Raw genomic sequence first — 24,651 nt, 5'->3', positions numbered from 1 at the left:
AAAATATCTACCTTGTATCTTGAGGCTTATATTTCACAAAACTTGATCCAATAAAATATATTTATTAGAAGTTCTAAGACAAACGTAGTGCTTAGGGTTAAGTTACAGTTAAGGCCTTTTCGGGGGGAAAAACATATATAGAGAGAAAAACATATATAGAGAAAAACATAAAATAGAAAATAGATGAAATAATCGCATGGATTATTATCTTATAATTTCTCAGTAATATAGGCAATCCTATCTGTTGAAACTGCCGTATTAGTATTATAAGTTAAACTAATCAGAACTCTTTCCATAAACCTCTCCCTAGAAGGTAATGTTGAGAAGAAAACATATCACTATGTAATAGGAAGCATGTTTTAACAATCATCATAGACAATTCCTATACTTGGATATTAATGTATATGCAGCATCAGGTCCAAGATATCTGCATATGGGGTTAAAAGAAAACCTGCTCTAATCATACAAGCTATCTCCCCATGAATTTATTTCTCCCTTAAAAGAATATATGTGTGAGAATGTGTGTGTGTGTGTGTGTGTGTGTGTGTGTGAGAGAGAGAGAAAATTTAGATGTGTGAAGTATTTAAATTAGTATGCATTTTTACTAAGGCAAGTATATTTTTTGCCTTCTGTGAGAATTACTAGGAATCAAATTTATTGATGTTTAGATAATTATTAATATATTCTGAGAACTTTGTTATTCCAGAAACTAAGAAGTTGAAGAAATTAATTCATGGCGTTTCTCTGTCTGTAATCTATATACTATATATGAGTTCTGAAATAACAATATTTAACAAATACTTAGTGCTTTCTATTGTGAAACATAAATCTACTTTTTTTCATATATTAGCTTATTTCTTCCCTCAATTTTCCCTTGAGGTATATATTATTTTTACACCTGTTTTACCTAAGAGGATATTGAAGCACATGGAAATTATATTAATACATTAATATACTGCATAAAATTACCTAACAAGAAACACCTAAATCTGTTTCAAATTACACTTAATCAGAAAGCAATAGTGTGGTTTGAAAAAAATTCAAAATGCATTTTCCTAATACATCATACTAGTTTCAGTACATTAATTTTAATTTGGAGCAATTTTTCCATTCTTTACCTTTAATCTCTTTGTCATTTTTGAACCATCTTATGTCAGCTGCAGGTTTACTACCAGATGTTTTACAAGTCAGCTGCATCAAGTCTCCCTCCATAACTGGTGATGAAAATCCACTAATTTGAGGCTTCTCAGGAACACCTGAAATTTAAGCAAATGAATGAAATGAGCATCAATCTTCAGAGTTGATTGGTTCTTATGGCTATTACTTTCAGACAAGAAATTAAACTAGATGGTTAACTGACAATAAGTTTAATGGAGAATAACTGATATGTAAGAAACTGCTTCAAATATGTGTGTATACATACATATGTGTATATATTTTTGAATGCATATAAAATACTATATATACACATATAACACATGCATATATTTATACATATGTACATATGTAGTATCCAGAAAGCATTTAAAATGCATATAGTTCAAAGTCATTTTTAAGATTAAATTGTAAAATTTTACCTGCAAAATACTCTGTAAATTTTAGAAACAACCATTCAATGTACATCTTAAAATTTGCCAATATTAAGATTTAAGAAGGTGGATTTTATTGAAGAAAAAAAATTCATAAAACACACTTCTTTATTCCTTAGCAAATTATGATTTAACTTTCACACCTTTCTTTCCTGATTTCATAATTCTTAATGCTTAAAAAGGATATTATTATTCCCTGTGTACTTTGTTCAAGAAAATGAATTTTAGAATAAGAGATTCATCAATAATTGCAATTATTCTGACTTTTCTGATTCTTCTAATGTAGAAAATGTCTCTTGATATTGTTTATACAAGAAATGCAGTTGTAGTTTTATGACTCGGTATATGTAATCAATATATTTTTAATGCTAACCACTATTACCTTTTCTAGTCTAAATAATCCAATGAATAAGCAAATAGCTAACATGAAGAGATAATGAATAGGAGAGTTAAATCATAGAATATTGCATATTTCCTAGGCAATAATATTGTTTGCCTGATAGAGATTTATTACACTTTTAAAAAATTATTCAATAATGGCAGACGGGACGTTCTTTATTCTATTTAATTCAGTTTGAGAAGTATAATATGTAATAATATTGGAAAGCACCAATATGAGAAATGCAAATTAAAACAACAAAAAAACCCAGCAAAGATAAAAGGCAAATCAACATACTTCCATTAACTGTCTAGGTGTATTGTTGTGGGTTTTTTTTTTTTTTTTGTCTTCACCTTTATGTTACCTCTTTTTTTTTTTTCTAAAAATCTATGTCATGTCACCATTTAATAAACTGAATTCAGCAGTCATCTATTCTTTGTGTCTCAAGGTGGCTCTCTACAGAACAATACGTTAACCTTAGGCAGTTGTTATCCTGAAATACTCCATTTTAGTGGTTATTTTGTCCTTAATGGTAAACTTGTGAAGATTTTTATAAAATAGTCCCAGTGGGACTTGCAAAGAAACATATTTCATATCCTATGCACAAAACCAATTCACTACCTGGATTAACTTTAATATTCCCACCCAAAAGAACAGCATGTGTTAGCCCTTCTAAATGCAACACTGTGCCTTTATCTATCTAAAAAGGAAGACAAGCTAGAGAAAAAAAAAAAAATCAATCTTTAAATTCCTCTAACTTGTTCAGTACACAGGTGTGTTTCAATGAACTGCAGCAATTTCAGCTGATTGGGGCACTGACGTCTGTGGAATCACAGAGAGCTCCGAGCTGCAACTTTATTTCCTCAGAATCTCCATGAATGTATTGCTTTTTTGTGTCATTTTAACCTTTGAGAAAATGGCCCAATATTTGGAGAATAAAACCACAAAGAAGCTATACTCTGCATGCACAAGTGACATTATGTACTTCATTTAGGAAACTAGAAAATATAAATTTAAAGGAGAGAGGATACATGGAAATGTCAGGGTCATTTAAATGTACTAAAATGAGCAAAGGGGTCATATTTGAAAGCTACAAGTTAGTTGGAAAGGCCCCCATCAGGTGACTTACATGATAAAATGAAGGAGTACACGATAGCACACGAGTTGAACTCACTATGCTCATTATTCTGTCAGTTTATGAAAGGGTCAGAATATACACAATATACAGATAATTTGATACAAAAATTTTAATTGGAAATCAAGAAAACTGCTGTCTGTTGCCAGCTGAGCAACAAAATGTCCGTGTGCCTTCTGGAAGTCATCTTGGTACCTCCCCCTGTCTATTTATAAAATGTGGAAAGTGACTAAATGATTTTCAAATGTCATTTGTTATACTGTAGCAGAAAAAAGATTAAACTGTATCTATTAATATAATCTTCAAAATGCATTTTTTTGTGTTGACTTATATTTCTGCAGCAGTATACATCTCTCTGGTTTTGTGATTACATGGTGTTAGTTCTTTGCACTTACCCAGAACGGTGAGATAGGCCTTGGAAGTTTTGACAGGCATGGTAAATAAAGAACAGGTGTACTGTCCTTCATCGGAGAGAGACACATCACTGACGCTGATACTCAATTCATGCCAGGAAGCGCGAACCAGCTCGATCCTATTGTCTCTTAGAGCTAGAAAGACAAAATAATGAAAATGTGAATAAAAACACCAGGAATAGTCAGTACTTTTAGACTACGTATTTTTAACACAATATAATAAATCTTTTCTTTGGCCATACATCTAAATCTTATTTCATGGAACAGTTTTAAAGGAAGGTTTAAATATATTGAAATATTTTATCAGATTTTTAAAAATCAAAGTAGAATTAGGTGCTGTTCCTTAATGTTCTCAGAAATAACTTTTTAATTAAATGATTACATCTAGTACAATACTTTGGATGAGGTAGATGTGGATGGTGATAAAAACAACTTTCCTCTGCAAAGTCGTTCATGGAATGCCAGTACTAAGAAAAACTATAAACAAATGGGTTCACTTCTGTGGATAGATAAATTTGGGAAATTGTAAATGCTACAGGCCTTCCAAGACACTGACAAAGAATATTGGCATATTAAAAGCTCTCTTTAGGACAGACACTTGTTGAACTTTCTTTCAACCTGAGCTGACATTTAGCTGAAAAATACTTGTAAATTATCTGACTTTTAAATTTGCACTATTGGTTGGTGCCTCTACTGTGCTGTATGTTCTTATGATCTTTCATTCAAATCACTTTTTCTATCACAGGACACTTGTTTTCACAGAAGAGCTGCTACCATTTTGCTGAATTATGCCCTTCTTGACTCATTTTGGGGGAAAAACACAGAAAAAAGTTTATTATTATGTGCTCCACTAAGTACAGCTGTAAAATCTGGAATTAAGTAAGAAGCAACTAAAAGGGTACTCTGAAAGGTAGAAAGAAGGAGGACTGGTTAGGGACACCAGGACCTGAGACACAACACAGGGACTTTTCAACCAACAGTAAAAGGTGATCCTGGCCGGGATTCTTCCAATCACAACCGAACAACAGAAGTAGTCTAGGTAGAATAATTTGTATCCCTTATCAAATGGGAGTCCCTCCAGCAATATCAGGAGAGACTAGGTCACCTGCAAGAATAATAAAGCAGGAGCCTTTCTGACAACAAGTCGTCATAAAAAACTGTCTCTTTCCCCATAGGGCCTTCCCTTCTCCCTCTAGAGACAACGGGCATAAGCAGCTCCGGCAGTAGGGAGGATCCCTTTATAAGTCCTGAGCTCTGGAAGTAATCTTCCCATGAGCTAGAGAATCTTTTACCTCACCTAGACCACCAAGCAGCCTGGCCTGGAGAATTTCCTCTACTCCCTTAAATGTCACAAGTAGAAATTATCACAACCCCCAGTGGAATTAGGCAAATCAAGCTGACCAAATAGCACCACAAAGTCTCTGAAAACTAAATTCTCATTAGAACAACAGACCATAAATTTAAGCGAGGGGGGACCTGTGTGTTAAACCTCAATAGGGTGACTGCTTCCTAGAATAGAAGACTTAATTAGAATCCAGAGTCTCCTAACATAATAGTCAAAACGTCCAAGGTATTATAAAAAGCTCACAGTCTTACCAAACACCAGGAAAATTACAACTTGGATAAGAAAAAACAATCAACAGATGCCGACACTGAGATGAATCAAATATTGGTATACCTGATGAAGATTTTAAGGCAGCCATTATTAAAAACACTTTAACAAGCAATTACTAAGTAAGTATCTTGAAACAAATGAAAAAAATCAAAAACTTTAGCAAGAAAAAAATTATTACAAATGGAAATTATAAAAATAAAAAATACAATAATCAAAATAAAAACTCACTGGATTGGCTAAAGAGTACAGTGGAGATGACAGAGGATAGAATCAGTGAATTTGAGGGCAAAGAAATGAGATTCATGCAATCTGAACAGCTGAGAGAAAATAAATGAAAAAAAAAAAGAAAGAGAGAAAGGAAAGAAGAAAGAAAATAACAGAGTTTCAGGAACCTGTGAATAGTAATAAAATATCCAATACTGGTACCAGTAGAGTCCCAGACAGAGAGAAGAAAGAGAGTGAGACTAAAAGAGTATTCAAAGAAATAACAGTTTTCCCTGCTCCTTTCAGTGTGATGTATGTTAGGTGATGATAATAATTGTTATGTCAGAATGAAAGTATAAGGAATATGGTTTAGAATTTTAGAACTGGCACTTATGAATATATATTTAAAAATTGATAATGTATCAAAAGTCAAGAAAAGGCCAAAATTAGTACATGGATTATTTATAGTGTATATTTTCTTAGTAGTTCATTTGCTAAACAATAGAACTGCCTAATGAGATTTTCACTGGACAGAATATTTTAAGCAAATCCTCCATCCATAATAGTCTTTTCAAGTTCAGAAATACTTATGATGTCATCTACAGTTCCCTTTAAAACAGCATTTCAAGTATGAGAGAATAACGAAAAACCTTGAATCGTCCAAAGAGGGATATACTATATACTATAACTCAACGGGTTTCCTGTGAACAGGAACCTTGTCTCACTATCTCAGCACCCTGAGCTATAGCTATCTGCACAGTAGGCATTTAGTGAATGGCTATTGAATTGAAACTGAGAGCTAAACTCTGTCTGTGTATGATAACAACAGAGTGAAAGCGAACTGAACTAGGAAGTCCTCTTCAATATCTCTCCACAGGATCCCCCATGGGAAAGAAGCTGAAAAAAAAAAAAAAAATAGAAGAAAAAAGTGTCCCACTTAGACGCTATTGAGAATAAAAGAGCTAGAAACATTATGCTACACAAATTTTTAACTACATGATAGTCACTGAAAAATGATTTGAAACCCGAATGAGTAATCTTTGAAAATATTGTCATTTTGTCTATGGTTTTTAAATGAACACAAAAGATAGTAGATAATCAGAGACCACCCATATTACTTAACTTTTCTACATAGTAAGTTCCAAATATATAGTGAACTTAAATAAAGAATTGTGATATTGTCAGTTGAAGTGAATTCAATCTTTAAAAAAAATAGTTTCCCTTTGAGAACACAGAATGTTAACTGTTACCCAAATGTCCTTTTTAATAATAAGTAAAAACTCAAACATTTCATTTAAAAATATTTTAAAACACTTTGCTAGCAATAAATAATTGAAGAGAAGAAATGAGCATATATAATAAAAGAACAAAAGGAAATTACTGACATAGCACAGAGATTAAAAATAAGCTAACAGGTCAAGTGGGCCATCCCTGAGGTCATGCCTCATCAGCCATGAGGTGCCTGCCACCCACCGGTGGTGAGGTGATTTAACGGTTCAAAACTCTGAATTCTGAAGGATTTAATCTTAGCTGAAAATAAGAAGCACTGACCAAAGCATGAGACTCTATTAAATAGTGCTTAACTCTGGATAAAATGATTCCCCCAATATACCATTGGTTTTAAATGGTTCATCAATCATACAAATGCTTATTTGGGATTCATATTGAGTAAAATAAAAATTCCTAAGACACTTACTTGGAGGATTTTTAGTCACATTTTGTTCCTATTTCTAAAAAAAGGTACTGGGATATTTAATAAGTTATATATTAATTAGTTTTAATTAATTGAGCAAGTTAACTCAATAACAAAAGTACTATTGAATTTACATGGCATATTGATTCAAGAATCTGCTAGCAATTTTTGAATATTTGCATTTACAGTTTTGCTTTCTCAAGTGTTATGTTTATAAAGATGATCACATACTTTTTGCCAGAAACTTTTTGAAATATCTTTAAATTTGTTTTCAGTGAGTAATACTTATATCACATTTTAAGATGCTTATTTAAAAATTTTCATTATGTAATCACTTTTAAGAGAATATTAAAATGCAAGTAACAACTTCACTTTTTTATATTTTTTTCTAGTTCACCCATTTGACATAAAACTTCCCCCAAGTTGAGACTGTGTTATATATTTTTTTTATGTTCCACAAGGCCCCACAGAAGCCATGTACAAATAGATACCTAGTGGTAATTTATTGGATTAAATTTAATATGCAGATTATCATTCCTTTGTATATGACATTCTATAATTATACATATTAACAGCATTTTAGAAAATTCTGTATATTCAGTGAATATTTTATACTGAATGACTTTATCCTTATAATTCATTATATTTTATAGACAAGTACTAAAGAAATAACGTCAGGATGATAGAAGTCACTTCCAGTGTCATCTTGGCTACTTAAATTCTCAATGTTAATATAATTAATGCCTACAAAGCATACCTTTTTATACCCATAGAACTTTTTAGCCAAGACAATCATTGCACATATTTAAAAGTATTAAAAATTATTTAGTCTCTAATCAGCAAATTCTATTTCTTAAAGTGAGTTCCACATCACTGCTTTCAAAAATCACTGGGTGTCAGCCTTCATTTTCCTTTTTGCCAGTAGACATCCCCTCCACCCAGTAGCCCCCATCTGATTCTTAGGGAGCTTTAGATGTGTCAGCACAATAAGCCAAGTTCTACCTATGAGAAAGACATATTTAAGAACTCTAACCATAAGGCCTTTATTCCAATATTGAGTTTTATTTTACTGACTTCTGCCTGAGAATACACTCTGTTTTATGAGCACTCTGATATTTCCCAACTTCTGCAACAAGTCTGCTCTCTGCATATTGTCCACCTAAACCTAACAACCTACTCTGCTTTGCTCCCATTGATTTCTCTGGAACTGGTTGCTAACCAGATTGACTCATGTAAGCTGCCAGCCCCTGTTTCTTCAGTTGAAATCTCTATTTTGCCCCAACCATCAGAATCAGAACAAAAAACTGAAGCTTCAGTGAGGAGAACTTTGTTTTGCTATACAATAATTTTTTTTTTTTGCTAATTATATCTGTATCCTAATAAATCAGAAAGGGAAAATAAGTTGAGTAGACTATAATAAAGCTTACAAACTGGCCATAAATCTAAGATTTAACTCTTATCAGACTTTGGCATCTTGAAATGTATGATGTGAAAATAGACATTGTAAGTAAGATAAAGAGGGAACTCTAATGACTCTTATTCTTATTATCAAACTGTTAGTTTATGTATTGATAGCTCCTAACAATTTTATTTAATACATTAAATCAATATGTGTCATTTGTAATAGTACTATGGATTTTCAGAAAAAAAAATGTTAAAACACAAAGGCAGAATGAAATACCAAGCTAGTGAATTCTTTTTTGTTTTGTTCTTTAAAGTTATACAGCATAAAACAATCTATATCAATCTTCTGGAAAATTGTTAAAAACAAACATCACTCCAGAGCTGCTATTTGGTATAGCAAGTTTCAGCCTAGACTGAATTTTTACTGAAACCATCATAAATGGAATTTTAGAACAGAAATGCAAACAGAACTTTAGCAACAGATCTGGAAACTGTGTCACTATTTGGACAGTTTTTCAGTGGTAGAATTTTGATTTTATACCCACTGTATCCATGTTCCATAGAGGAGGTTTATAATAGAAGACTGTTACGAGTTAATCACCAAAATTAAATAACTATAAAATTCCAATACACATTTTTAAGAACCTTATATAGACAAAATGTTACTTCTCCATCCCCTACAAATAAAACTTCATGAATATTTTGCTTGCTTCTTCAAAATACACTATTTCCCTAGGTGTTTGGCACATTATTTCTTATTTTCCTTGGAAAAATATGTTTCAGTGTCTGATACAGTTCACAATGTGATACTGTTGACTACTGGCCTGGATCCATAGAACAGGAAAATGATGTGGTATTCGAGCTAAACAATTTTTATAAGCACTCATTCTTTCCAACAACCTACACTATATTGGTCTCCTCATAGACTTCTGAAATTTATTTTTTATATCTAACCATAAAACCACCATATGTAGCCATGTGGTGTAACTCTCATACAGCATTTATATCAAAGAGACAAGAAGATTATATGTCATGTTATTATGGAAGTGCATACAGACAGAAAGGTACATTGGGAATGAAAAACACTTCATTAGATAGAGAAACTAGCCCTTGGTATTGGTAATCTTGTAATTTTACAGGGTCCCATATCTATGAAAGCCTTTCAGTTGGTGCTTACCACACAGGAAGGAAAATGACTCCAGGCTACATTCACAATTCCAATAATCCCAAAATTACATTTTCTATAGACTGAAATTTGGGTTACATTTTTCACTGTTCTATCTTCATTAAGGGGACACTATTATTAGGTAAAATAAACAAATTATCTTAGAGTACACAAACTTTGAAAACTTTTGCTATACTACAATAATGTGCATAGGTATGTGTTATATAGTTAAGAAAATAATTTTTATACATTTTTCTACTTTTAAAATGTAGGCACAACCATAAAAAATATTAAACTAACACAAATTTCATTAATGATTGTCTACAGTTTTCTATGAAACATGTTTAATATTTTTCATTTGCAATATACATTTGCAACTGGAAGTTTAACCACTTAATCTTGATCTTGCTTTCTTTCCTCAATTCCTCCACCTCTTAACTAATTTTCCCCTTTTTTGGATGGAGGGGGTATGGGGAAATCTTTCACAAACAAAATACCGTCTTTAAAAACTCAGCAAGTTACTATTGATCACGAATATTGTTTCTAAACTATCTTCTTGAATACATCAAATATTTCATGAGAAATTGATAAATCTCTGAGCAATAAAAACTTTTTAAAATTATAATTTAGCATGTAGAATTCAAAGGATGACATCCTACTTTCTAAAAATAGGTTGCAGCATTTTCTATAATGTTTGAATTTTCTTTCATTACATAATATAATTTCATTTTCATTGACCTTAGTAATCTTAATTGGTTTTAAAAAATCTAATTTATATTAAATTATATGCTAATGGTTAGAAAGTTTGTCAATGCTATGGTTTGAATGTCCCCTCCAAAACTCATGTTGAAATTTAATTGCCATTGTAACATTATCCTTTTACAATGTGATTAGGCCCTGAGAGCTCTGCCCTCATGGGTAGGTTTAATGCCTTTTAAAATGGGCCTTTGGGGGATGGGTTCTCTCTGCTTCAGACACTGGTTTGCCCTTCTGCCTTTTGCCATGGGATGATACAGCACAAAGGCCCTTAACACATGTTGGCACCATGTTCTTGGACTTTTCATCCTCTATAACTGTGAGCTAAATGAATTTCTATTGTTTATAAATTACCCAGTCTATGGTATTCTATTGTAGTAACATAAAACAGCTTAAGACAGTCAATGTGTAAAAAATTCATGGCATTTAAATTTTAATTATAACAAATTTTAGCAAAAGGCAAACAAATGAAGTGACTATAAAAAGAAGAAGCAACATAACTTACTACATTACTACAACTAAAATACAAAATTTTAGAAAATCTAAACATATTTATCTTGTTATATATAATATTATATATATAAATAATACATATAATTATTTATATCATGTCTATAAATATAATTACATGTATATACATTGTACATATAAATAATAGTTGGGAGGGGCCATTTAAGATGGAGTAGGACAAAAAGCCAATGTACAGCTAAAATGGTTACTGTTGTGAGGCCTACGACACGTGGACGGTGACTGATGAAAGTTAATTTGATAAAAAAGTCTTTCAGGATTGTGGGCCTTTTTTTTCAGTAATTCACACAAGCAATGTTCCAAAACTTACTGAAAAGATTAGAAAAAATATACATTAAATTAGACACATCACATGAAATCTATAATAAAAGAGCACATTGTGTTTTATTAAATATAGTAGTAGTACAGCAGTAACTGTGAATACCCACTTTGTAGCTAGGTTGAAATGAGATGGAATATGGAGGTGGCTTCTGAAACCCAGAGAGAAGGCTCTGAACACATACTACTCTTACTAATTCTCGAAAGAGAAACCCATAGTGTGATTTGTACTACTTCAAAGTCTCCTGTACTTGCTGACTCCGCCGCTGTCATATGAATCTTTGAGGTCTGTACTTACGAGCTTTGAGTTTGACTTAGCCTTGGATATGCAGGCAGCCCAACAACCAGCCTACACCATGGAAAAGATCCTAGCTCTCTCTTAGAGTGCTCTCACTGAGATAATGAGAACCACAGGAAATGAAATATTATATAAAAGTCTTCCAGTGAAAGAGAAAATAAGAAAAATCCATGTTTTAGAAAGCAAATTCAGAGATTCTTAAAGAACTAAATGACTAGCAACCATGTGCTCAATAGAGGAACAGTAGGTAGACTTAATGTCTCATCAGAGATGGTTAGAGAAACACAGTCTTCACATGGAGGAAAAATCACACAATGATGACGGTGATGATGATGATGATAAAGTAATGTTAATGGTAACTAGAATTTATGGATTATGCACTATCTAACAAAACATTTTTAAGGGCCTACATAGATTTTCCACCTTTTATCCTCAGAATAGCTCACCAAGACAGCTACTAGTATTACTCCTCATCTAATGATGAAAAACCTAAACATCAGATAGATTTGGTCAATCGTTCAAAGTTACATAGCTAATACATAGCAGAGCTCAGATGAGAATTCAGGCAGTCTGACTCTAGAACCTTTAATATTTTAAACATTGCACTCAAGTAACTTCCTATTTAATAATACTAATGAGGTATTCAATCTCTTAGCAAAACTTCGATAGTTTCCTACTAAATATAAGTCTGATGATAGAATTAGACTTAAAAACAATTAGTGGTCCATGAAAGCCAAGCTGGTGACTCTTCATCTATGTATATACAAGGAATTTTATCAAGCAAAAAGTGCCAAGTAAGTGCTGCTTTTCCAAGCAACCAGAATAGTATAAAAGTAATCTCCTACCATCCAAATGGGGAGTGGCAGTGGTACAATTAATTCAAGGAGGTTCAGAATTCTCAGGTAAAATGTAGCCAGATGATAGAAAGAGGGAGAGTTTTAGAAGCAATGCACCATGAGCACTATAGTATTGTAGGAGTACCTGAGATCTCAGAAAAATTAGAAGAGTTGAGATCCCATCTAAGATCTACAGGGTTACTTGTGATTAAATGTGCTAGAAATTGGGGATCATGCTAGAAACTAACACATTTGTGTACCATCTATTTGTAGAACAAGAGGCAAATTTGAGAGTAATCTGAACATCGTATGTAATCACACATCAAGGTAAATCTCTCCCCATTAAAGAATGAATGCAGCTAAGATGACTCATTTTCTATTTTAAAAAATGTGCTTTCCATTTTATATTTAAATTTAGGAAGTAGTTGTTTAGTGAAAGGCTGTCATGTGACCAGATTTAGGCAATAAAATGGGAGGAAGGTGATATATTTCACTTCATTGCTGAGTTTTAAGAAGTTGGTAGAGCTTCTTCACTCTCTTTTCCCTTCTCCTATTTAGAAGTAGACGTTTCTAAGGCTCTAGTTGATAGGAATGCCACAAAATCAAAGAACATTGTACCCTTGAATCTCCACTTAGTGAAAGGCTACCATTTTCTAAAATCTTTAGTATTGAACACTGCTTCTGAGAGAATTAAAATTCCATTGCCTTAAACTCCAGAATTTTGGGAGTTTTAGTAAACCTAGCATTCTCATAACTGACAAAAATAAATTAAATACAAAATAATTTGGGTCCTATGAAAAATACTGTTGATCAAAAGAAAAAAATCATTTTTAAAAATTACTACAGGATTTGCTATAAAAACCAGAAAAATATTAGAGAAATATTTAAAGCCCTCAAATATGCTTTAAGAAGATACAGACTCTATTAAAAACAGTAGAAAGACACATAGGAAATATAATCTGAAATACATAAAAAAAGGATGCAGTGAATAATAAAGATAAAGATACAAAAGAATAATTCAAGTCCACACTAAAAGCTGTCAAAACCATATAAATGTAGTGCAAAATGGAAACTGATGTAGGTAAGCAACTTGAGATATTGCAGAAAGTGGAAGAAAAGGAAGTACAAATAAAAGAAACAAAAAATTACATGCACACTCTCACACACATAGAAATTATTTTTAATAATAATATTATGACTATGACAACTTTAATTGAAGACACATTAGTATCATGATTTGTATGACTAAAATTAACCTGTGTTTTCGTTATAAAAATTATTATATCTCAAAAAAGGAGCAATTTTATTATAGCTTTGAGGATGAAAGTTTATAAAGACAAAAATGTTATAACCAATCAGTTTGTTTTCCACATGACATTGCAACAGAAAAAACTTGTAGATATGCAAGGTCTCAGAGACATACCATCCATTTACTTTTCTTAAGAAAATCATTAGGCAGAAAGGAAGAAAATCAAGATAATAGACTGTCAATTACAGGGAAGTATTGACATGGTCTCTACATCCTACAGGAAGTCATTTCAATTTTAATCAAGAGTTACACACAAAAATAGTCATCAGAGCGATTTTATAATAATTAAAAAGTATAAATGTATTAATATCCAACATTAAGAAACAAACTTTTTGATGGAATATTAGAAAATCTTCATATAAAAGCATGAAAAAGCTTTACAGAGGGAAATGATATAACTCTGATTGAAAACAGAAGGATGTAAAATTAAGTGTTCGTTATGGTGTCAATTCTATGATAAAATAAAAAAAATGTATCTAATGGAGTGATGGAATTTAGGAATATTTTCCTGCTTCCTTGAACATTTTCAGTTTTCTAATTTTCATCAACTAAGTTACATGATACCTATTTTTAAAATTTTTTTTAAAGAATACTTTCAGAAACTATAGAATAAAAATAGCAAATAATATTGTTGGTACCTTAGTTATATGATTATTGAAATTGACTATTTGCTGGCGATAGAACTATTTCACTTATTTGAAATGTGCTTTAGCAATAAACATACCATAAAAACTCATTGTAAAATGTGGAAATGAGACAATGTGGAAGTAGATGAAGTTTCAGAAAATATAATAAAAAGAAAAGTAAATTGTTATCATCATATTAATCAAGTGAAAGTCTTCTTACACTTGCAACTTCACCATTTTTATCACTACTCAAGATGAGATACCAATTTTCTGAACAAATATATGTTATTAATATTTAAAGAAATATCGATCATAAAATAAGCATAGTTTAAAATTTTTAAAAGTATCTCTTCTTGTAGAACTAAATACTTCATGAGTTTATATGACAAAAACAATAAAATTCATTATGTTTGGTTTACATGTTACACAGATGTAGAAATTCATTATAGTTTTGTCATATTTTGAAAAAGAAATTCCTCTTTATTTTTTCATATTTGCCTTTTCCCCACTTATTTAACAAAGCACATCTGTTCTTTGGAGCTTTGTCAGCAGCATAAATGCTCTCATCTGCGGTGAAGCACATTATAAGAAATATTTTGATAATAAAATAATATATAATCAATATGTGGTTTGTGTATTTATTTATGAGGATTAGAAAGAAAACAGTCTTTAAGACACATAGGAGCATAAGCCAGATGTGACAGACTGGAGTGATGACATAATACCCTCTTGTCTGTGATGGAGACACAAAACAGCGAAGGACACAAAACTGTCAGTCTTCTTGTTTATCTTCTATCTGAGACTAATAAAAGAAGGAAGTTGATGGACGGCACATAGACATAGGCAGAGTGTTAGACGTGCATTTGTTACCCTTTATACATATATAAAAGTACAGTATTGATGGTTTTAAAGATGCCTTCTTCTCTAGCTTTCTAAGATGTCTTTACCTAAAAAATAATAATAAGGGAATTTAAAGTTTTATTATATGATATGTTATTAACCCTATTAGAAACTATTGCTTCTTGATGTACTATTCCTATAGATTGAATTACGTTTGTATATGTGTATATGTGTCATATATGTGTTTTTGCATGTGGCATGCATATATACATATTTATGTGTTCAGAAAGAAAGAGTAGGAGAGTCCTAGTGGAGGAAGGCAGAAAAAAGTAGAGACAAACTGAAGGGGAAGAAAACCAAAGGAGAACACCTACACTATGAATTCTTTTTCTAATATATATTCTTCCAAATAAATAAATAAATGATTAATTAAAATATTTTTTTCAAAACATTGAATATGTATAGAGGACGTTCCAAAGAAGCAGTAAGTGCCTGTACTGATTTTTAAGAGCTTGCAATTTATTTGAAGGAGATTAAACGTACAGATATAAAATATGTAGGTGATAACTGCAAAGCAACATGAAAATAAGTGAATGATAATGTGGCATAAAATTCATAAATCAGAGCTAGGAATGGAAAATAATTAAAGACAAATCTAATGAGTCCAGAAAACTGTTTTGGGAACTTTGAATGTGAAGTTAGTCCAGTGACTGCTGAAACAGGCTGAAGAAGAATTAGCTCCCCCAAAAGAGAAAGGATGGACTCAGTAACGCCATGGGTAAGCTCAGAAAAGAGACATGTGTTTTTATATACACAATATATTCTGCTCTCTTCCCATTTACACTTATTTTGCCCTTCTTAGCAAAATGTAAGAAACTACCAGTATGCCTGAAAAACTTGCCCTCTTCTGGGCCTCTGTTCTTATAACTATCTCGGGTCCGCAGTGTTCCTCCTACAAATGATCCAGTTCCAAATTCTATTTATTTTGAAAGGCTCTCTCTCTCATAGTTCTTTGCATGGACAGACTGCTTTCCACTCTCACTGAAATGCCTTATTTTTCTGAATTCTTTAAATATAGTTCTCATTTGAGATTTATCAATCTTTATGATGTATTACAGTTGTCTGTGACAATATTGTGTCTATTTTAGTTTAAGTTCTCTATCAATAGTACTATGTATGTACCTTTGTCCACCTCATAGCTTAACTATCAGCTGTGGGGTAACACAGCTCAAATCGCAGCTTAGAATCAGGAAAAAATGACATAGTTATAACTATTCAAATATGTTATATTCATATTATCATTGAGCAGAAAACTTTGCACATCCAACTGCAAAATTTTCAAAACTTTTTCCTGCAAATGCCAATATAGTTTACTGGAAAGTTGTTTGTTTGTATCCTGTGTTATATTTTATATTTTACCAGTAATCACGTACTCTATCAAGAAAAACTGATGCAGATGTACCAGTGTTTTCAGATAAGATGGTACAAGAGTTTATATTTTGACTCAATATATTTGTTGCAAACACAAAATAATAAAAGTATGAAGAAAAAAACAACACAGAAACAAATTGGTCCAAACAAGATAAAGCAGAGAATAAACAAATAATACAGTGGAGCATGATACCCGGGCTGCAGGATTCCCTACTTGTAGGTCTGAAGTTTGCTCCTAGGGTGTGAAAGAGATTTAAGTGCTCCAAGACAGAACAGGAGCAGAGACAGGAAGGAAGTTCTTAAAGCCAGGGCCTGGAGTGAGCCTCTCTAACTCTTGGACGGAAGCTAAAAATAAAAACTCACCACCTCCTGGGCTGTGGCTTTGAAAAGCTTGCAAGTCTATGGTAGTGAGAACACAGTCACAGCCTTGTAATCATGAACTAACCAAACTGCCTCTCTAAATGGATCTTCACACCCTGAAATGCCTTGATTAAAAAGGTGGTTTTGGGCAGCAAGCCCAGGCAGGTAAGTGATAAGAAATAAGATAACATTCAACCACAAGACAGAAAGAGTGACCAAAGAGATGAGAAAGTGAGAGGTGGAATAAAAAGAGGGAGGAAGACAGGGGAAAAGGTTCAAAAATATAATTCTCACTTCCAGAGAGTATGCAAAACAAAATTGAATAAAAATAATATTATGGACTAGTTGGATGAAGGATATAAAGTATGTTTAAGATGCTTCAAGTAATACATGAAGGAATAATTTTCCTTAAAATAAAGTAAGATATTATTAAACAAAAACAGAAATGAAAAAGAAAAATCCATAGGACAATAAGAAAAGAAGTAATTTTAAATAGTGTTAGAAAATACAGTCACATGGAATTAGCAAATTCGTTGCTATTATAGAGGAATTCAGGAACAAATAGCTCAGAAAGATGAAGATATCTATATCTATCTATTTATCTATATATGTATATGTGTGTATATATATTTTAAAAATATGACAACGGTTGAGCAGAGGCTAAATTAAGAGCCCAAAGAATATATCTAAAAGTTTATCTAGAAGATAGTGTAATAGCATTATTTCAGCAATTGCTGAAAGTTTACCAGAACTGAAGAAATACTTTAAAAGGCAAAGTTACAGGCAAATCTCTCATGAACATAAATGCAAAGAATACGAAATAAAATATCTAACAAACTGAATCCATTAGTGTGTATATATAAAAAAGATAATATATACTTACCAACTGGGGCTTATTCTAGTTATGCAATGTGTTTATAACTATAGAAAAATCAATCAATGTATTTTGTAATACTAATAAATAAGGGATGGAAAACCCATAATTATCTTAAAGGATGCATAAAAGTATTTTATGAAATTAATTACAATTATGAAAAAACTCTTATAATCTAAAACTTGGAAGAGAAGGAACTGGTGATTTTAATTTTCATGCAGATGATCATTCCAATCATACTCCTAGTTCCCTGACTTTCTCATCCAAAGATTCCCCTCCTCTACTCTCTCAGCCACTCTCCGTGAATGTGCTTCCCAGGTTATCATAATCAATACATGTAGCCCTTCTGTATTCCACACATCCTACATGCTGACCACCAACTCCCATCTCTCCAGTCCACTCTCTCTGGGACTTCCTTAATCCAACCAGAACCTTTCATCCTTTGATGCTACCACACTTTCACTGTCATCCTTGCCTTTCATGCCCTATTCTTCTGATGTTATTCAGCTTGGAATTCATGGTCCATTTTCAAAATTCATTCACTCAGCAAATATGCATTATCAACTGCTGTGTGGGGTCCTTGGTGGCACATTTGTGACCAAGATCACTTCCTGTTTTAATTTGTTTCTGCTGCTATAACAGAATGCCACAGCCTGGGTAATTTATTTAAAAAGAGATTATTTGGCTTATGGTTCTGGAGATTGGGAAGTCCAATATCAATATGCCAGCATCTAGTGAGGGCCTTGTGCTGCGTTATCCTGCAGCAGAAGGGCAGCAGGGCAGAAGGGCAAGTGAGCGTGCAACAGAGAGGAAAAAGGGAGCCAAACTCCTGGGATAACTAACCCACTACAGTGATAAAGGCATTGATCCCTTCAAGAGCACAGAGCCCTCATGACCTAATCACCTCTTAGGGGCCTCACGTCCCAAAACCATTGCATTGACAAGTAAATCTCAACATGATTTTAGAGGGGATATTCAAACCATAATTCTGCCTCACATTCACTCTCATCTTCCTCACCTCTTGTTTACTTCAATGCCTTCATTTGGGAAGACTACATTTGAGTAAACAGAATTCAGAATACTCCCCTCCTCGTGCCTATATCTGGATGTAAAATGATTTCATCTTGTCTTATAGATTCAATGCCATCAATATGCTGACAGCTCCCATATTTATGTCTCCAGCCTGAACCCATGACCCATATATTTCGCTGACTTGACACCTCTACTGAATACCGAATAAGCAGTTCAGAATTAACATGTTAAAAGCAGAGTTCTCCATAACATTTCTTCTCCAAACCAGCTCTTTCAGTCTTTCACATCTCTGAAAACTCCAGATATCTAGTTTCTTGGGCAAAAAACAAAAAACAAAAAAACACTCTTGATTTGTTCTTATGCCTCTATTTTTTCACCCAGCAGGCATGAAATCAGCAAATGCTGATAGTTTTATAATCAAAATCCAGATTCACCACCTATCACTCTCTGTATTGTTTTTACCATGGACTAACCCATCCTGATATCTTATCTGGATTACTAAATATGTCACTCTGTGCTAACTATATATTTCATCTTATAGTCAAAATAATCTATTACAAGTAATTTGATGTCCAGTGGCCCCTATGTACTTTCTATAAAGTTAAAATTTGGTATCACTCATATATGATGGGTGATTAACAGATTAAATAAAAATAATTATTTAATTAAAAAAATTGAATTACTATGATTATTCTAGACAAAATAAACATTTATATAAATGTATGTTGTTTCATTTTGGAGACTAAATATTGTCACCATTTCCAATAATGTAGACTATGTTGGCACAAGCTGGGAAATATTCTCAAAATATATTTCAATTATTGTGACTCAAAAACTTTCTCTAGGATTTTAACTTCAAAGTTCTAAGAAAAGTATTAATATATAACATAAAGAATGTCAAACTGTTTGGAATTATCTAGTTAGATTTTGTCTACTACTTTTATTAAGTTATTATAAAATTGTACTTTCTTGATAAGCATTCAGAAATAAATAGCAGTGATGTAATTAAAAAGAGAATAAGAATTATTCTAATTATAAGGACTACAATGGTTAGTCTCTTACTGCTAAATAAAATAGTGAGAGTGAATTCATTGAAATAACAGGAGATATCATTAGCTAAAGAAAGTTTTGAGAATAAAATATACAGGATCATGATCAAAGTTGTTTCTCTGACCAAAGTGAAAATAGCTCTGACAAGCAATGAATAACTTATATAATTATTTTTTTGTTCATGCCATTTATTAATGAAAATTATTGCAATTGTGTAGCATGGAATAGATTGGGGTGACAGATTGAAAAAGCATCCATCTGGGGTAAGGGAAGAAGATGAATGTATATGTTTTCAATAATATACCAAGACATTACATTAAATTTTCTTTCCAGCTATTTTTGACTATTTATCAGATTATTAGCTTTGAATTAAATTATTCTCACTCATTAAAAAACATAAATTATAGCAAATGTAAAATATTTCATCCACTCCAATATATTTTAAGTTGGATGAAGCCGAGAACCATAGAATAACGTGCCTTATTAATAAGAATAACATGTCTTAGTATTTTATCTCAGCATCTGACAAATAAATGTTTATTAAGTTGAATTTCTCTTATTACTATCATCGTTGGCAAATATCTAATGAGTAAAATACCAGCTAATATGATTAAAAATATATAACCATTTTCTCCCAGGAATTTATATCTGCAGCCTGTACATATCCTCTGACCTCCAGAGAATATATATTATTACAACTTCCGTCTTCACATCTTCACTTGAACACTTGATAGGCATCTCCAGTTTAACATATTCAAAACAGAATTTCTGATTCCTCCCCAAACTTCTCCTCCCCATCCCATTTTATGCCAACTCCATTCTCGTACAGGCCATAAACCATGAAAACACCCTCAACTCCTCTCTGTCACATGCCACATCCAACAGTCAACAAAGGCTTTTAGCTCTGATTCTAATTACATATGAGGAATTTGACCACTTCTCACCACCTCTACTGCTAACTCCCTACTTCAAGACACAAACATCTCTCACAGGGATTGTTGAGAATCCTAACTGACCTTTCTGGTTACCCCTATAGTCCACTCTCAACCCAACATCTAGAGTGATCCCAGCAACCAACAGTTAATATCATTCTTATGCTCAGAAAATTCCAATTGTCTTCTGTCCTACTCACTGTAAAACATAAAATTCTTACAATGGTCCACTAGAATCTGCACAATCTGCCTCTTTCTTAGTGTTACTTCTGTGACTTCATATAGCACTACTCTCCCCCTAGCGTACTCTCTTCCAGCCATGCTGGCATTGATGCTGTTCCTAGAATACAGCAGCTATTATCATATTCTCATTTCAGAGCTTTTGCACTTCTATCTTGTGATGCCTTTGCCCTTGACATCCATAGAACAAGCTTTCTCACTTCCTTTAGGATTTTTCTGACCATCCTATTTCTTATTGTCTGAATGTTTGTGTCTCCTCAAAATTAGTATGTGTAAACCCTAATCCCCACAGGAAGGCAAAGCCTTCATGAATGGGATTTGTGCCCTTACAAAGTATGCCCAAAACAACTGTATTACCTCTACTACCATGTGAGGACACAGGGAGAAGGTGCCATCTGTGAACAAGAAAGCAGGCCTTTACCAGTTACTGAATCTGTCAGCACCTTCATCTTGGACTTTCTGCCACCAGAACTGAGAGAAATAAATTTCTTTTGTTATAAGCCACCTGGTTTATGATATTGTTATAGCAGCCCAAACAAGACTAAGACACTAATTACTATTGACCTCCCACCCCCAAACTACCTTATTCCTCTTTCCTGTTTTATTTTTCCCCATAAAACAAATCACCATATAAAATAATATGGATAAATGTTATTTATGTATCTTACTCTCTGATCCTTCCACTTCTGTAAGCTCCATTTAGTCCAAGATTTTCGATATTTCTGTTCCCTTCTGCACCTCCTTAAAAGAAGGTGTGGCATATAATAAATAGTCAAGAAATTTTGAATAAATGAATGGATTTGCTACTAAGTATGTAAATAGTATCCAAGGGTATGTATTGAAACTCTTAAAATAGTGTAGTGTTCAATCATGTTTCTACACTTTGCAATAAATATATAGATCTTAACAGGCTCACAATATAAAAACTCAAACCAACTCAAGATATAAAAGGTACTCAAATATTAACAAAAATAACTTAGAAATAGTATGTTTTCAAAATTTAACTTGAGTGAATTAAAAAAATGGCAGGAAAATTAAATGAAAAATTCATTTATGGAAAGAAAACAATGAATACTATAAATATGAAAATACTTCCTTAATTAATTTATAAATTTAGCACAATTTCAACCAAAATTCCACTGATTTTTTTTCAAAAATTCATGGAAATAAAAATAACATAAAACTTGACATTAGTACTATGAAGGAAATGTTTGAGGTGCTGTGAGGGCATTTAATACATGGAACTGCACTAGCAAGGAAAGTCAAGAAAAGCACTCCTAAGGAAGTATGATTGAAATTATATTTGGAGAAGAAAGACAAAGAGGCAACAAGGTGAGAGTGTTTGGGAGTGGAGGCTGGTTGTCTAGTAAGAGGAATTTGCAAGAGTCTTTAATGACATAAGAAAATTATTATGTCACTTAGAAAAGGACAAGATAGCATGTATATTTTCCCAATTATATTTACACGTAGAAAGAAGCAAACTAAAATGACAATAGGGTTTTTTTTTCTATATATCATAGCAATAATAAGCTACTCCATGTCAGGCTTTGGCACATGATTAATGTGTCAGCATAAAGGTGCTTTAGTGGCCTTTGGCATTCTGTTGCTAAAGGTGAACTCAGTGAAGTCCAGCAAGAAACATTTGCCAATCCTATAAAAATACAATATAAACTGTTGACCTGCCAGTGCATATAGCGGTGAGGAAAGTGTAATTGTATTCAATTCACGTACTTCAGGTAATAACAGAGTAGTTTATTATCATCGCAGGTACAGAAACCTGCCAACATTTCAGCCATCTGGGCTTCCTCAGGGCAGTGTACAAGTAAAATATGTGAATGAAATATGTGAGTTGAATTCAGTTTTACTCATTTATTTCTGTTATGGGCTCAAATGAAACTGCTTTATATATTTTGGAAAAGTAATTCTGCAATGTCGGTTTACTTTAGAAAGCCATCAACTTTTACTAATTTAAGCCCATTAGTGTTCTCATTGAAGTGCTTGTGTCTGAATGATAATGGATGTTCAGATATCATTTTATAACAAGAAAATTGTGTTAAATGTAATATAATTGAATAAACAAAAGTTATAATTCCTCAGGGGTTAATGAACAATCCATCTTTTAACATGTTTCATCAAATGCAATATCAAGACACAGAGGTTATATTCATTAGCAGTTAAGCATATGCTATCACAGCTTATCAGAATATTTCACTTTTAGTAAAAGACACTAGGCCTTCTCATAGCTAAAGGCAGAGATGTTACGTGAGGTTCCATGCTGCAATTTTACAACTGAAACATGTTTATTTCACATCAATGGGCTGCCAGGTTTTTCTCTAACACAAAACTAAGTAAAATAATTAGCACTGAGAGTTAATGGTAGAGTTAATAGTTAGTTTATTATTCTTTCCTCTTTGTAACTCATTACCTATAAACACCCAAAATAAGGGACTCTGGTCCCTTGGCTTTTTTATTTTACCTTGTCTTTGACTTCAGCCTCAACCTCTGCAATGAACTGAATGTTTATATCCCCCCAAAAGTTCAAAATATGTTGAAATCTTAATCTCCCAACTTGATGGTATTTAGAGATGGGGGCTTTAGAAGGTGATTAGGTCATGAGGGTGGAGCCCTCATGAATTAGACTAATTCTTCCATAAAAATAGATCCCACCTAACTCACTTGCCCTCTTTAGGATATGAGAGGGTACAAGAAAACAATAGTCTACAAGCTGCAGGAGAGCCATCCCCAGAGCCCTACTGTGCTGGCACCCTGATATTGAACTTTCAATCTTCAAAACTGTAATTAATAAATTTCTGTTTTTTATAAGTCAACCAGTTTATGACACTTTGTTATAGCAGCCTGAAGATGACAGCCTTCAGAAAATGCCCTGTGTGGTTTATCACAGGACACTGACTTGTCCATCCTACCCTGACATGAAATGAGAGAAAATGATTTTCACTTACTTTCCCAAGCACTGACTCTTCATTTATCCTAAATGTGATATGTAGACAAACTTTTGTGTTTCAATATATTAATATAGATTAACAAACAGATATTTCTTCATTTTGTATTTCAGAATTCCAAGAGTTAAATTGAGCACTTTAAACATATTATTCAATATCAATATCCAAATGATCTCAAATTTTGCATCTGGCCATTTCCAAACAATTCATTACTAAGTACAGTATGTTGAGGCCTGTAATCATTAAAATGTTTCTGACAGTAATTTAATGGTATAGAACACACACAAAAGAAAATATTAAATAATCTATCATGTTCCTGAAAAAAACAATGAGTAGCATATAGCTTGAGGTAATCTATTACTATGAGGAAAGTCTTTAATTAACTCAGGTAATTAAATAAGTCATGCTTATAGCAGGTTTAGAAAAACTGGCCAAAATCCAATAAACCCTTGATGAAAGAATATAGAGTACTTAACTAAATGCACAATTTTCTTTATAATAATTTTATTAATAGAATGTGTGGTTTAGTACCTGAGATGAAATGGATTAGCACAGGTTTCTGAAAGGAATAAATGTACAATATTGAGGCAGTATTAGGCTGATAAGTTATATAGAAAAAAGGTGCTATTTTTGCTATGTCTACCTGCATGGAACTACACAAACT

At 32.6% G+C, this 24,651-nt stretch overlaps 1 protein-coding gene across 2 annotated transcripts in view; it reads right to left on the bottom strand.

Annotated features, from left to right (window-relative positions):
- Positions 1–24,651, bottom strand: part of CADM2 (cell adhesion molecule 2) — a 294,110-nt gene that overhangs the window by 155,907 nt on the left and 113,552 nt on the right. Inside the window, exons 3-4 of one of the 2 annotated variants that reach the window (XM_069472457.1) lie at positions 3,499–3,651; positions 1,119–1,256 (exon numbers count right to left, since the gene is read on the bottom strand). In XM_069472457.1, the coding sequence (XP_069328558.1) occupies positions 1,119–1,256; positions 3,499–3,651 (291 nt within the window). Of the gene's footprint in view, positions 1–1,118; positions 1,257–3,498; positions 3,652–24,651 lie in introns of those variants that run through there. The other variant, XM_069472458.1, reaches the window with a different exon arrangement.

Source organism: Eulemur rufifrons, chromosome 7, assembly GCF_041146395.1.
Source record: "Eulemur rufifrons isolate Redbay chromosome 7, OSU_ERuf_1, whole genome shotgun sequence".
NCBI lineage: Eukaryota > Metazoa > Chordata > Mammalia > Primates > Lemuridae > Eulemur > Eulemur rufifrons.
Note: the sequence above shows the minus strand (reverse complement) of the source record. Positions and strands in the feature narration are given on the sequence as shown.